Below are 17,455 nucleotides of genomic sequence, written 5' to 3'. Positions count from 1 at the left end.
GCTTTGACCTTTGTTGATTGTTTGACTCATAACTTTCTCTAGAGAACTCCAAATGAGCTGATTTTTTTTTGTTGAAAACTAGACTCAAAAGGTTTTCAATTGACTATAAGCACGTACTTTCTATACCTATGCACTTAAATTTTCAAATTCGTCAATGTTTACTAAGCTTTCTCGATAGGTAGGTCATTGGCCCAAATATAAAGCCTAAAGAAATACATATATACATATTTAAAAGGCTTAAGAGAAAGAAAAAAATAAGCTTGAAACATCATCTTCACAATATTAGAGTTCTTCTTCTTCTTCTTTCATCCTACCAACCCTGGTTAAGTTGTAACTCCCTAGATGGATCTCCATCAAGCTCCCTATATGGGTTTCCATCATTTGTTCTTGAGAAATATAAATACATAAGGTATCACATAAATGTAAGTCTTGGCTTGAACAAGGAGATTTTGTGGTTAAATAAAAACAAAAATAGAACATAAATTTTATTTAAATTTCTATTTTACATTGAACTTCATTTAAATTTTGTTTCAAATATTTATATATAAATGTTTTTTTATACAAATGTTAGAATTGGTTTAAAAAAAATTAAATTCAAATGTAAAATTTTAAAACAATTTAATAACAATTTAAAATACATATATTTAAAACTTTAAAACAAAACTTAAATAAAGTTTAATGAAAAATATAAATTTAAATATACTTACATAAAAATATTTAATGAAAATATTTAATAAAAATATCAATTTTAATAAAAATATCATTATAACATTTATATAAAATTTAAATAGAGTTGAATGGAGAAATTATTCATATATAAATATTTAAAGCACAATAAAATTTAAAAAAACACGAACGTGACACATGAATTATGGTTGTTAGTACATTACTAATGACCCAACCCAACAAGGGTCCTTTATTAAAATCTCAACAATTTTATTAGATCATTTAAATAGTCATTAAATGTTTTTCAATAACATGTTTCTAACAATTATATTCTATATTTAAATCACATAAATGACATAGGGCATGTAGACTCATACACATGTATTTTATCAAGAAAGACACACTTAAACTCACTTTTACTATTTTGCACATTAAGATCTAACTCTCTTACTGACTTGAGTATCATAGAGTCTTTTGCAAGTAAAAATTACATCACTTTTCAACCTTCTTGAGCATATGTTTACCTCTTCCTGATGACAACCATCTCACAAAAAGTCCTATCAGAAGAAGCATGACCAAACAAATACAAGAGGAGTCAAACAAAGAAGGTGAAGTCAAAGTCAAACTTTTCTCTTCATGGACCATCATTGAATAAGTTTTGGGCTTGTATTTGAGCCCAATAGTGTAGGATTTTATTTGGGCCTTAGGCATAGTAGTATAGGTTTGATTGGGCCAAGAAGAATAGGGTTTTGACCAACCAAGTCAACAAAGGGCCAAGGCCCAATGTTGACCTTGCTTGGATGTCCTCTTTGGTGAGTTGACCAACGGGTCAACTTTTTGGAAAAACTTGGAGGCCAAGGAGTCATTTTCGTCCTTTAATTAGAGATATCTCTCCCCCAACATAATGTACTCGTTGTTCAGAAACTTCCCTATGTGATGCAAAGAAACATCAAAAATCATTTTGAAACCTATTGTAACATCAACATTTAAACACAAAACAACAACAACCCTAAATGCATATCCCTGACATTACAGAAACAAGAAATCCTCCACTTATATAAAAACGAAAAAATGAACTTACATTTGTTTTTTCAAGAATAACGATTTCGTGATTCTTTCAACACTAAAGAGTGATTTTTTCGTATTTCTTTCAACAATGGCAATTTCGTTAAAGACATGTTTGATAGCAAGCACACAAACTCCACAAATTAATACTTTTTTTCCTTCGTGTTTGTACAACCTAAATGGCAAATATAAGTTAAAAAAAAGAAGATATTTTTATCTTAAAAAAATGTCATATAAATTTATATTATTCTAATTAATAAAATTAATTATTCTAGATTTTAACGTAAATATAATAAAATTAAAAATTATTAATACAGTGGTCACTGGTTATCATTCCCTCAAACATAAATACAATTAAAATAGAATTTGGATACATATGTTTTAAAACTATAAACCAATAGTTACATTGAAAGTATTCACTGATTCAATGCATATACTTTTGCTGGCTGCTAACATTGGTCAACGGACTACTGCAAATCACTCTGCTTGATTGTATTCATTAATTAATACCATTACAGACATTAGCATAATATTTCTTGTAGCAGATTCTAATTAGTCTTTGTTATCCTATCAACACTCTCATAATTTATTTATTTAAGAATTAAATAAATTTTTATTCCAAAAATTTTATCAAAATTATAGTTTTCCTCTAAATTAAAGTATTTTATCTGTAAGATTTATAAAAGTTATGTAAAATGTTTTCTCTAACAAGATATATTATAGTTCATTGTAAAATTTCCTTTGTGAGATAAATGATATTTACATTTGTTATATAAAATACACAAGTTAAATATTTTATAATTTAATTTAAAAAGAAATATAAGTTTTTATAATGATTTAGAACTAAAAAATATTGAAAAAAGCATATAACCATTAATAAAAAAAAAAAGCTTAACAACAAATGGAGTAGGTCATCAAATACGTCAATGGCATACAGCAGACGACAGAAGGACCCACTGTCCAACTTATAAATAGGTTAACTTTCATACTTCAGGTTCCATTATATACATTAAACATAGTTTAGTTGTTATTCCTGTCTTTAACTTTTGTTGGAGTTACTTTGTTTTTGAGTTGCAGGTTAATTGAAATGGCAATGGAATATGAAGTTGAGCATCCAAGGAAGGCTTATGGATGGGCAGCAAGGGATGCATCTGGTCTTCTCTCCCCATTTTTCTTTTCCAGAAGGTCTTTCATTCTCCTCTCAACTACCAAAAAATATATTTTAAAAAATTTATTAGCTATTTATTTATTTTCATACTTATAAATATATTTAAAAATACACTCACTTATATATTTTAAATTGATTTTATATATTTTAAATTGATTTTATCTTTAATTAGTATAAAATTTTTAATATTATATATTTTATGATATTTTAAATTAATTTTATCTCTAATTAATATGAATATTAACTTTCAATAATATGTTTTATGATATTGGCTTAAATTACGGTACACCTTCTATTGTTTTTTCTTTTTTCTTATTGTAGTGGTAGAAAACTAAATATAATTATATATGTCTCACATTAAACAAGTGTGAGAAATGATAAAGTTGACCGAGATATAAGATTTTGAATTAAAAACATGTTAATTTTTAATATAGATTTGATTTACGATCGAATTGATCTTAATTTTTTTTTTCAATAAATTTTTCCACCAGTATTTTGTTTTCAAAATTATAGTAAAATATGAATAATGTATATTAATAGTTTTATGTCACAAAAAGTTATATTAATGGATTCCTAATTCTAACATATTTTATTCATGATAGAAGACTCTTTCTTTTTTTTTTAATGGAACCTTATAGTTTATTTTCATGATGTGAAATTGCGAACCCAAAATTCATTTGTTATAAAGTTTACCAAATTTTACTTAATTTGAAAAGTTTCGTTTTTAAGTTAAATTCTCAATTTTGCATTTTCATAGTTATATGTCGTATGAGTGTATAATTTATCATTTTATTTTATCATTTAAATTGATATACGAATTATTAACTGAAATCATGATTTAGATGGTAGAGACAATGAAACAATTTTAATTTTCTTATTTCCAAAATATTTTAGGTAGTGTGGTAAATAAGTAGGTTTTGTTTATAATATTACTATGTCAATCAATAATTACTTTAAACAAAAATAGGTTGTCTAAAATTTTCTTTTGGAATAACAGAAAAACAGGAGAAAAGGATGTGACATTCAAGGTGTTGTACTGTGGAATATGTCATTCCGACCTTCACAAGTTGAAGAATGAATGGAGTGATTCAATTTATCCACTTGTTCCTGGGTATGATCTCTACTTTCTTTTAATAATGTCTATGTTTTTCAAGATAGGTTAAGGAAGGCCATTAGACATCTTACATCATTTGTGTTTCTTTCATTTCAAAAATTCATGATGAAAGCTTAAGATTGAGTTTATTTTAATGGATAACGAATTTCAGGCGTGAGATTGTTGGAGAAGTAATGGAAGTGGGAAGCAAAGTAGAAAAGTTTAAGATTGGAGACAAGGTGGCAGTGGGATGTTTGGTTGGGTCTTGTTCCTCATGCGAAAATTGTGTCAACAATCTTGAGAATTACTGCCAAGAAGCGATTCCCACATATGGTGCCAAGTATGTGGATGGTAGCATCACATATGGGGGTTTCTCTGACTTCATGGTTGCAGATGAAGACTTTGTTGTCAACATTCCAAATGGCCTACCTCTTGATGTTGCTGCACCTCTCCTTTGCGCAGGGATCACAGTGTATGGACCTTTGAGATATTTTGGCCTTGACAAACCTGGTATGCACTTAGGAGTGGTTGGCCTTGGTGGATTGGGCCATCTGGCTGTGAAGTTTGCAAAAGCCCTTGGCTTGAAAGTCACTGTCATTAGTACCTCTCCTAGTAAGGAACAAGAAGCCATTCAACATCTTGGAGCAGATTACTTTGTGCTTAGTAGAGACCAGGATCAAATGAAGGTGTCTTATTTTGTTCTTTCTCTCACACCATGTTTTTCAAATTATGATATACTGATATTGTTATTGTTTGTGTTTGACCATTTTATAGTTTATTTTCTAGGATTGAGTTAGTTGTAATCTTGTTTGACTCTTATATTACGATTTTTACCAAATAAGTGTGACTTTGTCATTTAATTTTGTTACCTGTAACTTTGTATGTAGGCTGCAAATTGCACCTTGGATGGTATAATTGATACTGTTTCTGCGGTTCATCCTCTCATGTCCTTGATTGATCTGTTAAAGTCTCATGGAAAGCTAGTGACGGTTGGAGCACCAGAGAAGCCTCTCGAGTTGCTACTTCCGTCTTTAATTTTGGGTAAGAATCATATATAATTAGCAACAAAATTTTGGATTAGTTACATTTTATGTCCATCTTAAATTTCGTTAATTTTGATTAAATTTCTATTAATTTTTTATTAATTATTTTAAACTTTTATATTTTTTTAATTAAACTTTCGTTGTTTAATTTATTTATGTTAATTAGGTGAGGTGACTATTATTTTCTTTGGTCATCTCCTTTATTTATCTTTATATATTAAGAATTATAAAGTTCTATAAAGAATATTGAAGTTAATATAAACCAATAATTAACTTTTATTTTTTTTAATTGAAAATGTGTTGTATGGAAAGAGTGGCTCCATCGATGATAGTGGCAAAATCGTCTTTTAGTAGCCTTTTATGTTAACGTGGAAGTCATAAGAAAATATGATCAACTCCATTACCAATATACTTTCAATGAGTAATAAAAGTCACATTGTTTTACATTAATCGCATTGATATTATTATATTATTGATATTATTATATTGAACACATCTTCATAAAGAAAAATAAGCAAATATTAAAAAAAATAACCACATCACGAAATTAATTAAAACATTAAATTAAAAAATTCTCAATTAAAAAAATAAATATTTTAAACACTCAATAAACAAAAAATTTAATAAAAAAACTCGATTTAAAATATGTAAATGTATGAAACAGTCTAAAGTTTATTAAATCCAACATTTTTTATCTCTAAGATTTTAAATTAATATAAGACAATGGATATTAATATTATTGTAAGGTTTATAATTCCATATTATTGACAGGGAGAAAAAGTATAGCGGGAAGTTACATTGGAGGAATAAAGGAGACACAAGAAATGATAGATTTCGCAGCAAAACACAATGTTAGAGCAGAAATTGAAGTAATTCCAATGGATTATGTTAACACAGCAATGGAGCGTCTACTCAAAGCTGACGTTAAATATCGATTTGTGATTGACGTTGGCAACACATTGAAGCCCAACCCTTCTACTACTTTGGACTAATTCACGTTCACTTATAAAACACACAGTGACCACTATATTTCGAATACCTAGTGTGATTTGCCACATATATATTTTCTTTTCAATAATGGATTGTTGGATTTTATTTCCATATTTTCTATTATACTGTTTTATTTTAACAACTTAAAATTTAATACTTTATAATAAATTTAATTTTATAGATTTTAACCACAGAAACTAGGTATTTACACCATCTTAGTGAAAGAAATTAATTACTAAATCCAATAGTTAGTATATAGCATCTCATAATCGAGTTGTATATTCAATACACTTCTAATGCAAACATATAGTGACTCGTTAACAATAAATTGATTATTAAAGGTTAATTTTTTTAAAACTTACTCTTTTTTTTTTTGGTTTGATACCCTATTTTGTCTCCAGTTTCGCTCGAAAATGTCAAATTAGTCCATCCTTTAAAAAATGCGTCAATTACGTCCTCACTTAATAAAATTTGCATCAATGAAATCACTTCCGTTAAATCCGTACAAACGGCGTTAATTGAGGAAGTAGAAGAAAGAGAAAAATAATTAACGCCGTTTGTACGGATTTAACGGAAGGGATTTCATTGATGCAAATTTTATTAAGTGAGGACGTAATTGACGCATTTTTTAAAGGATGGACTAATTTGACATTTTCGAGCGAAACTGGGGACAAAATAAGGTATTAAGCCTTTTTTTTTTCTCCAAACTCACTTCCATCTCCATCCCTTTGTCTTCTTCTTTTATATTACCACCTTGCCCGTCAACACTCCCATTCTATTAGTTGTTAAAGTAAATGAGCCTCTTTAAGTGAATAAGATTTTTTATGATAATAAAACACTCATTATATCTAACGATGAAGTCTCTGGTTAGAAGTAAAAAAAAAACATTAAACAACTACAAGTGAATATCTTATAAATATAATGAGTTATAATAATCGATTAATATATTTTACAGATCAAAGTATATAATTTCTGTGTATTTTCATATGCTTAATTGATAATATTTAAGAATTATGAATATTAATGTAAGTTGGAAGTTTGACAAATGCAAAAGTCAAGTTTTAACATTAGACAAGTCTAAGTAGTAGATAAGTAATTGTGTTAGGCTAATACATTAAAGGTAATTACTTGATAAAAACATTAGATGATCTAAGTCTCTAGATAACATAAGGTGTTAGACTACTAAAGTATTAAATGACTCAAAGGGTTAGACAACCTAAGAAAGGTTAAGCCATTGTACAACTACAAGGTGTTAGACGACCTAAACAATAGAACTCAATTTTACACTAAACAAGTTAAAACACACATTGATATTTGCTAAGTATTTGAAAAATACTTAGTATAATCATGGACATAGACATTTATATGCTGAATCACGTTAAATTCTTGTATTACTTATTTCTCTCTTTCCACGTTTATTGTTTTGTTCCTAACACCATTATTTTTGTATTAGCATTTGTTGCCCTACACATTTACTTATATAATATAGTTAAACAAGTTGAACCCCAATTGTATCACATAGTTTTGTACATATTAGTAAAAAAAGGTAAGTACATAGAAATTTGTTTTCTATTTTATTAGGAATGAGAATTCTTGCAATCAAACTTAGTATGCATGCCCTACAATGGACATGTAATTTTTTTTTTATAGATTTGCCATTTAGTTAAAACCTATTTCCTTAGTTATTTTAGTTTGACATGTGAGCCGATGAATGATTGACTTTTAATTGGTGACACTTGGATAGTCGTCAAACTTTTCCCCCTAGCTTGACATTGTGTGTTAACTACTATTCTTCTATAAACTCTAAGACCTAGTTCAAATGCAAAGCTTGGTAATGTTATAGTATACTTGACACTTGGAAGGTGAAATGTGAGTTTTAGGTCTTCATTTCTCAATCAAAGTAGTGACTAAGGTGTGATCCACTTTTAAATGTATTAGTTTAGAAATTTGAGCTAATATTGCTTGCTTCCATATTGAAACTATTAAAAAGTGTGATCCTAGCATTGAATTAAAATAAAATTGTAAAACATCATTTGTAAGTTTATACAAAAATGAACAAATTAACATACCTTTGAAAGAAAATATGTTAAAAAAAATAATGAACTTGCCATAACAGTAATGAATGAAGGGAAACCTAGATTGCCATTGATTCCACGATAACATTCTATGTCATATAAATTTATATTATTCTAATTAATAAAATTAATTATTCTAGATTTTAACGTAAATATAATAAAATTAAAAGTTATTAATACAGTGGTCACTGGTTATCATTCCCTCAAACATAAATACCATTAAAATAGAATTTGGATACATATGTTTTAAAACTGTAATTTACATTGAAAGTATTGACTAATTCAATGCATATACGTTTGCTGGCTGCGCTAACAATGGTCAACGGACTACTGCAAATCACTCTGCTTGATTGTATTCATTAATTAATACCATTACAGACATAAGCATGATATTTCTTGTAGCATATTCTAATTAGACTTTGTTATCCTATCAACCCTCTCATAATTTATTTATTTAAGAATTAAATATATTTTTATTCCAAAAAATTTATAAAAATTATATTTTTCCTCTAAATTAAATAATAAAGTATTTATCTGTAAAATTTATAAAAGTTGTGTAAAATGTTTTCTCTAACATGATATATTATAGTCCATGTAAAATTTCATTTGTGAGATAAATGTTATTTACATTTGTTTTATAAAATACATAAATTAAATATATTTATAATTTAATTCAAAAATATATATAATTTCTTTATAATGATTTAGAAGGAAAAAAATATTAAAAAAAGCATATAACCATTAATAAAAAAATCGCTTAACAACAAATGGAGTAGGTCATCAATTACGTCAATGGCAAACAGCAGACGACAGAAGGACCCACTGTCCAATTTATATATAGTTAGCTTTCTTAATTAAGGAACTTCAGGTTCCATTATATACATTAAACACTGTTTTATTGTTCCTGTCTTTAACTTTTGTTGGAGATACTTTGTGTTTGAGTTGCAGGTTAATTGAAATGGCAGTGGAATATGAAGTTGAGCATCCAAGGAAGGCTTATGGATGGGCAGCTAGGGATACATCTGGTCTTCTCTCCCCATTTTTCTTCTCCAGAAGGTCTTTCATCCTCCTCTCAACTACCAAAATATATATTTTAAAAAGCTTATTAGTTACTTATTTATTTTCATACTTATAAATACTTGAAAGTATTCCATTTTAGCTTTTATATATATTATTTTTAACAAGTTATTGTATGTTTTATGATATTGGCTTAAAGGCTTTTATTTTTCTTTTTTACTATTGCTGTGTGATAGAAAACTAAATATAAGTATAAGTCTCACAAATGATAAAGTTAGTGAGATAAAAAAACAAATCATAAATTCATTATTTTTAAGATTTTGAATTGAAAATCATGTTAATTTTTTAAATAGATTTGATTTGGTATTGATCTTAATTTTTTTAATATATGTTTCCAGCACTTATAAGACCCGAGAAAATAGGGATCATAGAAATAAAGTAGTTTTGAAATTTTGGGCTTTTGTTTGAAAATTAGTATTTTTGAGTGTATATTTTTGTTTGAACACAATTGTTATATTATTTTTTTAATTTTATATTTTTGTCTAGGGACAAAAGGGTCTTTTACCTTTATTTAATTTTAGTAGAAATTAATTAAAGGAGTGGTTTGGTGTTTAGAAACCCTAGAAACTTTAAATCAAAGAGAGAAAACAAAGGAAGAGAAGAGATTGGCGTTTTGGGAGAAGAAGAGAGAGCAATGAGAAACTCTTAGTGTAAAGGAAGATTGGTCGTGTTTTAGGGTTGTAGGTAAAGCCTTATGATTGGCCAAAGTATGGGAAAACTTACTTTTGTTTGTTTATAGTTGTATGTTATATGTGTTCTTGATTATCTTGATTGGTAATCCTTGTTTTGATACATGTGTATAATTTGTGGTTATTGTTGAATAAGAGTTTGTGTATGAATGAGCATAGGGTTTATGTAATATTTGTGATGAATTTTCTCTATGAATGTATTATGTATGTTTTGTTGGGTTATCTCAGTAAAGGGTTTGATGCTAAGGGAGAACAAAGTTATGATGCTTGGGGGTTTCCATGCAAATATATATTGTAAGTGTTGGGTTATTGGTCTCCCTTCCTTTGTGGAGAATGGGCCAAATAATATGGACCATTATGTCTCACTTTGTTTTAGTGGAGATGGGTCAGATTAGTAGGGTACATTAGAGTCATTTGAAGAGAGTGAAAAGCCAAGTGAGAGAGAAAGGAAGAGAAGAAGTCATTCTCGCATAACATAAAACCTACATTAGTGTTTTCGTTGTTGAAAAGTCGTTCACCTTTGAATTGAGCTGATTTTTGGAAAATGGGTTCGAGACGCATGGTTCTTCATTTTGAATGTTCGAATCATCAATCAGAGGTCTAGTTTGGGAGAAAACAACCTCGCATCATTAGCTTTGTTTTGGAGAATTTCAAAAAATATGCACTGGTGTTTTCGTTGTTGTGAAGTCGTTCACTATTGAATCAGACTGATTTTTGGACAATGGGTTCCAGACGTATGGTTCTTCATTCTGACTATTCGGATCGTCAATCGCAGGTCTAGTTTGGGAGAAAACAGTCTCGCATCAACAATTTTGTGTTGAAGAATTTTCATCTTGTTGGTTCTCATTTGTAAGTATTATGCTTAGTTAGTTTGGCTTATTGAAAACCTTAATTGGTATTTTTTCGGAGACTCTTTTGCACCTATTATTGGGGGTATAACATGTCAATGATTGGATCTGGATGATTCAAGTAATGTATTATATGTGTTTGAGTATGTTTACATGGATATGTGATGCTTGAATGCATGTATGATGTGTTAACTATGTTTCCATGTGATCTAAGGTTGATGTACGTATAATTGAATGCTTGAATCATGTCAAGGATGTGTTTCGATTTGACAATAATTGATTATCATTAGTTATAATCGATTATATGCGCATTGGTTTTGAGTGTGGTTTCGAGAATAATCGATTATCAGGGATGATAATCGATTATCCCTTCCTACGTGATGTTTCTGAGACAATCGATTATCTTAAGTGATAATCGATTATCATAGTGCATTTTGGTAAAAAATGACGAATTTATTGAAGAATGGACATGATACAAGACTGAGGGGATGTGGAACATAATGATAATCAGAGATTGAGGTTGGTGGTTATGTTTAGGGTCAGTTTGACATGTGGTTGAGAGTGAAGCATGAGTGAGTGTTGGGATGTACCTAAGTATGTGATTGATGAGCATAAGAGTGAAGGATAAGTCTATTTTTTGTACTTCGTAAATCTTGGTTCTATCTGTAGATAGGTGCTTGTGTTTGCCTTGTGTGCATTTGAAGGAGATGATTTGTAGGGGAGACTACATATGTCCTGTAGGGGAGGCTACAAGTGGGCTGTAGAAGTGACTACAATCGGTAAGGTAGGGTACAAGAGTGAGATGGACTTTTTCCACTATGGTATTATGGTACGATGATGCTCACGGTGTTGTTCATGACTGGGATACTCATAATGATGGTGTATCTATGATGATGATCATGGTACTTGAGATGCTCCAGGTTATGTTATGTTGATAGTGGTGTTACTATAATGGTTATAGTAAGTAGTTAGCATAGGTGCTAATGAAGAGATAAACTAAGGCTCTATGTATAAGATGTTAGTGATGACATCAAGGGTTAGAGATCAATGTTCGATGATCGAAGTTCAAGGATCAGGGATCGAGTAATTTAGTATGATTGAATTGTTTATGTTAAAATATTAGGAATCCTATTGTTATTACCACTATGTGTAAGGTGTTTGATTATGGTTGATATAATTAGAAAGTATGTATCTTGTTTTGCGTTTTATTATGGTTGATATAATCAGTATGTATGTATCTTGTTGTTACGATTGTTTTATCGGTAGCTTACTCCAAACATGTTTGTGTTTGTGTGTTTGTGAATGAAATTATCGACGATGATATAATGTGTTATATGTGAGCAGATAATGTTATAGATGTTCTAGAGGTGTGATTGGCTCGAGAGAGGATGGTGAATAACCTTTAGATTTATTTAAAGCTACTTTATTTTAGACAATATAATTGGAGTATTTCCTTCGTTATTTTATTACTCAAAATAATATAATTGGATAAGGTTTTCTTTAAATATATTTTCGCTTTATAATAAATTTTAAATTTTACCAATTTTTAATAATCCATAATATCACAGAAATCGGGGATGTTACACCAATATCTTGTTTTTAAAATTATAGTAAAATATGAAAAATATATATTAATAGTTTTATGTCACACAAAGTTACATTAATGGATTCCTAATTCTAACATATTTTATTCATTATAGAACTTTTTCTTTTTTGTAATGGAACCTTAGTTTATTTTCATGTTGTAAAATTGTGAACCCAATTCAATTGTCATAAAGTTTACTTGAAAAGTTTCGTGTTTAAGTTGAATTCTCAATTTTGCAATTTCATAATTATATGTTGTATGAGTGTATAATTTATCATTTTATTTTATCATTTAGATTGATATACGAATTATTAACTGAAATCATGATTTAGATGGTAGAGACAATGTCATAATTTTAATTTTCTTATCTCCAAATATTTTAGGTAGTGTTGTAAATAAGAAGTTTTTGTTTATAATATTACTATGTCAATCAATAATTACTTTAAACAAAAATAGGGTGTCTAAAATGGTCTTTTGGAAAAACAGAAAAACAGGAGAAAAGGATGTGACATTCAAGGTGTTGTATTGTGGATTATGTCATTCCGACCTTCACAAGTTGAAGAATGAATGGAATGATTCAATTTATCCACTTGTTCCTGGGTATGATCTCTACTTTCTTTTAATAATGTCTATGTTTTTCAAGATAGGTTAAGGAAGGCCATTAGACATCTTACATCATTTGTGTTTCTTTCATTTCAAAAATTCATGATGAAAGCTTAAGATTGAGTTTATTTTAATGGATAACGAATTTCAGGCGTGAGATTGTTGGAGAAGTAATGGAAGTGGGAAGCAAAGTAGAAAAGTTTAAGATTGGAGACAAGGTGGCAGTGGGATGTTTGGTTGGGTCTTGTTCCTCATGCCAAAATTGTGTCAACAATCTTGAGAATTACTGCCAACAAGCGATTCACACATATGGTTCCAAGTATGTGGATGACAGCATCACATATGGGGGTTTCTCTGACTTCATGGTTGTAGATGAGCACTTTGTTGTCAACATTCCAAATGGCCTACCTCTTGATGTTGCTGCACCTCTCCTTTGCGCAGGGATCACAGTTTATGCACCTTTGAGATATTTTGGCCTTGACAAACCTGGTATGCACCTCGGAGTGGTTGGTCTTGGTGGATTAGGCCATCTAGCTGTGAAGTTTGCAAAAGCCCTTGGCTTGAAAGTTACTGTCATTAGTACCTCTCCTAGTAAGGAACAAGAAGCCATTCAACATCTCGGAGCAGATTACTTTGTGCTAAGTAGAGACCAAGATCAAATGAAGGTGTCTTATTTTGTTCTTTCTCTCACATCATGCTTTCCAAATTATGTTATACTGATTGTTATTGTTTGTGTTTGATAATTTTGTAATTTATTTTCTAGGATTGAGTTAGTTGTAGTTTTGCTTGACTCTTATATTAGGATTTTAACCAAATAAGAGTGACTAGTCATGACATAGAAAGCATTTTGATTTAATTTTGTTAACTGTAATTGTGTATGTAGGCTGCAAATTGTACCTTGGATGGTATAATCGACACTGTTTTTGCGGTTCATCCTCTAATGCCTTTGATTGATCTTTTGAAGTCTCATGGAAAGCTAGTGACGGTTGGAGCACCAGAGAAGCCTCTCGAATTGTTACTTCCATCTTTAATTTTGGGTAAGAATGCATATTTAATTAGCAACAAAATTTGGATTAGTTGCATTTTATGTCCATCTTAAATTTCGTTAATTTTGATTAAATTTCTATTAATTATTTTAAACTTTTATATTTTTTAATTAATTTTTCGTTGTTTAATTTATTTATGTTAATTAGGTGAGGTGACTATTATTTTCTTTGGTCATCTCCTTTATTTATCTTTATATATTAAGAATTATAAAGTTCTACAAAGAATATTGAAGTTAATATAAATCAATAATTAACTTTTATTTTTTTAATTGAAAATGTGTTGTATGAAAAGAGTGGCTCCATCGATGATAGTGGCAAAATCGTCTTTTAGTAGCCTTTTATGTTAACGTGGAAGTCATAAGAAAATATGATAAACTCCATTACCAATATACTTTCAATGAGTAATAAAAGTCACATTGTTTTACATTAATCGCATTGATATTATTATATTATTGATATTATTATATTAAACACATCTTCATAAAGAAAAATAAGCAATTATTAAAAAAAATAACCACATCAGGAAATTAATTCAAACATTAAATAAAAAAAATCTCAATTAAAAAATAAATATTTTAAACACTCAATAAACAAAAAACTTAATAAAAAAATCAATTTAAAATATGTAAATGTATGAAACAGTCTAAAGTTTATTAAATCCAACATTGTTTTCTCTAAGATTTTAAATTAATATAAGACAATGGATATTAATATTATTGTAAGATTTATAATTCCATATTATTGACAGGGAGAAAAAGTATAGCGGGTAGTTACTTTGGAGGAATAAAGGAGACACAAGAAATGATAGATTTCGCAGCAGAACACAATGTTAGAGCAGAAATTGAGGTAATTCCAATGGATTATGTTAACACAGCAATGGAGCGTCTACTCAAAGCTGACGTTAAATATCGATTTGTGATTGACGTTGGCAACACATTGAAGCCCTACCCTTCTACTACTTTCGACTGATTCACGTTCACTTATAAAACACACAGTGACCACTATATTTCGAATACCTAGTGTGATTTGCCACATATATATTTTCTTTTCAATAATGGATTGTTGGATTTTATTTCCATATTTTCTATTATATACTGTTTTATTTTAACAACTTAAAATTTAATACTTTATATTAAATTTAATTTTATAATTTTTGAATTGATTGTTTAAATTTGAAATTCAAAGGAATACGTAACATCCTAATTAACCACAAAAACTAAGGGTTTACACTATCCTAGTGAAAGAAATTAATTACTAAATGCAGTAGTTTGTACAATCTTATAATTAGTTGTCTATTCACTTACAATACAAACACGTACTGACTTCTCTTTTGGTTAACAATATATTGGTCATCAAAATTTATTTTTCTTTTCTGACTTTTATTTTTGTTTATTTTTCCTTTTTTCTTCTCCAAACTCACTTCCACCTCCATTTTTCTATCTCCTTCCTTCACCACTTCTTCCATCACTACTCGCCATCCTATGAGTTGCTATGAGTTGTTAAAGTAGACAAGCCCCTTAAGTTAATAGGATTTTGATGATAAAAAACATTTACTCTACTAGATGATGAAGTTTCTATTTAGGAGTGAAACATTAGACAACTATAAGAGGACGTTTATAATGAGTTATAATAATTTATTAATATGTTTTACAAATCAAAGTATTTAATTTGTATATGTATTTTCATATGCTTAATTGATAATATTCAAAAGTTATGAATATTAGTGTAAGCTAAAAGTCTAACAAATGCAAAGACCAAGTCTTAACATTATATAAGTAGTAGACAAGTCTTGCATTAGGCTAATACATCAAAGGTAATCACCTAGTAAAAGCATTAGATGACCTAAATCTCTATATAACACAAGGTCTTAGATGACTAAAGTGTTACATAACTCAAAGGGTTGGACAAGCTAAGGAAGGTTAAGCCATTATACAACTATAAGATGTTAGACAATCTAATAAGTAGAACTCAGTTTTACACTAAACGAGTTAAAACACGCTTTGAAATTTTGCTAAGTATTTAAATCACTTATTAATTATTTTAATTGATATTAATATGATAATGGGAAATAGAGAATTAATTATATGAGCTACAATGTTCAAAAGAATTATCTCTTAATAATTACGTTTTGGAGAAAGAAAGTTTTCACAATCAAACGCTCAAATAATATTAACATTATGAAATGATTGATGAATGAACTATTTGATTGTATGTAAAATATTATTGTTTTAACAATTCAAATGTAAAAACATATTACACAAACTTTCATTTACAAGACAATTGTGAATGTTGAAGAAAGAGTAGAATTTAAAATCCAATCTAATCTAAGATCATTTAAGAAAGGAAAGAAGATTTCTTAAAGAGCATAAGCAGATTCAGTATTGAAGGGTTAAAGATGACATTGAAGATTCAAGCTAAAGAATCAAGTTAAAGAATTAATCAAGTCATTCCAAATAAGAAGATCATGATAAAACATTTAATTCAAATTCTCAATGGTTCTCAAATGCAAGAAAAATGAATGAACGAAAGAATTAAGGAAGAACAAAGTGTTGTGAAATTGCTATATCAATGTTTAGAGATATTGGGTTAAGAACTTATATATTGTAAATCCTTCACCAAATGAAGTTGTGCCTTGTGAGTTGAATTGTACACTTCTGTTGTAGAGAGTTTTATTATGATTATTCATTATAATTGAGAGTTCTTGATCTCATGGGGAGATAGAGAAAAATACCTCGAGTGATTGGTAGGTGTAGCTTGGAAAAGTTTATTATCGTGATATCTAAAGAAGTTGAAACTCATTATAACCTCACTGGATAGTGAACCAATATAAATCCATTATGTGCATTTTCTCTATCTTACTATTTTTTTTTTATATTTTGTTTGTATGAAAATTCTTTAAATTTGTTGGCAGACTCTATTAATCCCCTACCTTCTAAAGCCACATTAAACCAACATGCGTGATAAACCTTTTAGTCACCCAACATTTATATAAAATTTAATTTCCTCACTAATATAATATAGTGGCAAACCTAGTTATCCATCCAAGATTTATGTAAAACTTCATATTAGAAGTAGAACATTTAATGTGAAATGACTCTGGACTTGTATTAGTTTTGGGCCATTGCATACATGTAATGATATTGATTTTTCATTACTCATATTTTTCAGAAAGAAAATAGTTGTGTTGAAAGATTGACAAATTTGGGAGTTGATTATAAGAATAACTTAATGTGGTTTCATAGTTTGTTCGTGAAAAATTCTTTAAAAATAAGTATAGTTTGCTAGAATTTATATATTTTTTAATGTACATGAATTTCGGTTTAGACCTGCCATATTTTATTTTTATTTTGTTTCTTTTTTAATCATATTTTATCTGTCTTGACAACAAATGATTATTAAGTTTTGAGTGTGAACCAAATCGAGATCTCATAACATATAATTTATAGTGACACTTTCACATGAATAACCTTTATATATAAGAAAAATGTATAACTCAATAAACACAAT

At 28.7% G+C, this 17,455-nt stretch overlaps 2 protein-coding genes across 3 annotated transcripts; both read left to right on the top strand.

Moving 5' to 3' along the window:
* Nucleotides 1-2,751: 2,751 nt before the first annotated feature.
* On the top strand, nt 2,752-6,136 carry LOC108335256 (probable mannitol dehydrogenase). The gene is made up of 5 exons (XM_017571235.2): nt 2,752-2,916; nt 3,897-4,010; nt 4,165-4,678; nt 4,880-5,033; nt 5,807-6,136. The coding sequence occupies exons 1-5, from the start codon at nt 2,819-2,821 to the stop codon at nt 6,025-6,027; spliced, it is 1,101 nt and encodes a 366-aa protein (XP_017426724.1). The 5' UTR covers nt 2,752-2,818; the 3' UTR covers nt 6,028-6,136.
* A 2,847-nt stretch (nt 6,137-8,983) lies between these two features.
* Nucleotides 8,984-15,026, top strand: LOC108335308 (probable mannitol dehydrogenase). 2 transcript variants are annotated; one of them, XM_017571296.2, is made up of 5 exons: nt 8,984-9,156; nt 12,786-12,899; nt 13,054-13,567; nt 13,867-13,939; nt 14,697-15,026. In XM_017571296.2, the coding sequence occupies exons 1-5, from the start codon at nt 9,059-9,061 to the stop codon at nt 14,915-14,917; spliced, it is 1,020 nt and encodes a 339-aa protein (XP_017426785.2). In that variant the 5' UTR covers nt 8,984-9,058; the 3' UTR covers nt 14,918-15,026. The 2 variants fall into 2 exon arrangements, with proteins under 2 accessions (XP_017426785.2, XP_017426784.2); XM_017571295.2 differs by having other exon boundaries at nt 13,786-13,939.
* The last annotated feature ends 2,429 nt before the right edge of the window (nt 15,027-17,455 follow it).

This window comes from Vigna angularis, chromosome 10 (genome assembly GCF_016808095.1).
Source record: "Vigna angularis cultivar LongXiaoDou No.4 chromosome 10, ASM1680809v1, whole genome shotgun sequence".
In the NCBI taxonomy this organism is placed as follows: Eukaryota; Viridiplantae; Streptophyta; class Magnoliopsida; order Fabales; family Fabaceae; genus Vigna; species Vigna angularis.
Note: the sequence above shows the minus strand (reverse complement) of the source record. Positions and strands in the feature narration are given on the sequence as shown.

Excerpts from the sequence above, each read along its gene's own strand:
- LOC108335308 (XM_017571295.2), top strand. The coding sequence starts at position 9,059 with ATGGCAGTGGAATATGAAGTTGAGCATCCAAGGAAGGCTTATGGATGG. Across the intron at positions 9,157-12,785 it reads CCATTTTTCTTCTCCAGAAG|AAAAACAGGAGAAAAGGATG; the intron begins GTCTTTCATCCT and ends TTGGAAAAACAG. Across the intron at positions 12,900-13,053 it reads ATTTATCCACTTGTTCCTGG|GCGTGAGATTGTTGGAGAAG; the intron begins GTATGATCTCTA and ends AACGAATTTCAG.
- LOC108335256 (XM_017571235.2), top strand. The coding sequence starts at position 2,819 with ATGGCAATGGAATATGAAGTTGAGCATCCAAGGAAGGCTTATGGATGG. Across the intron at positions 4,011-4,164 it reads ATTTATCCACTTGTTCCTGG|GCGTGAGATTGTTGGAGAAG; the intron begins GTATGATCTCTA and ends AACGAATTTCAG. Across the intron at positions 5,034-5,806 it reads ACTTCCGTCTTTAATTTTGG|GGAGAAAAAGTATAGCGGGA; the intron begins GTAAGAATCATA and ends TATTATTGACAG.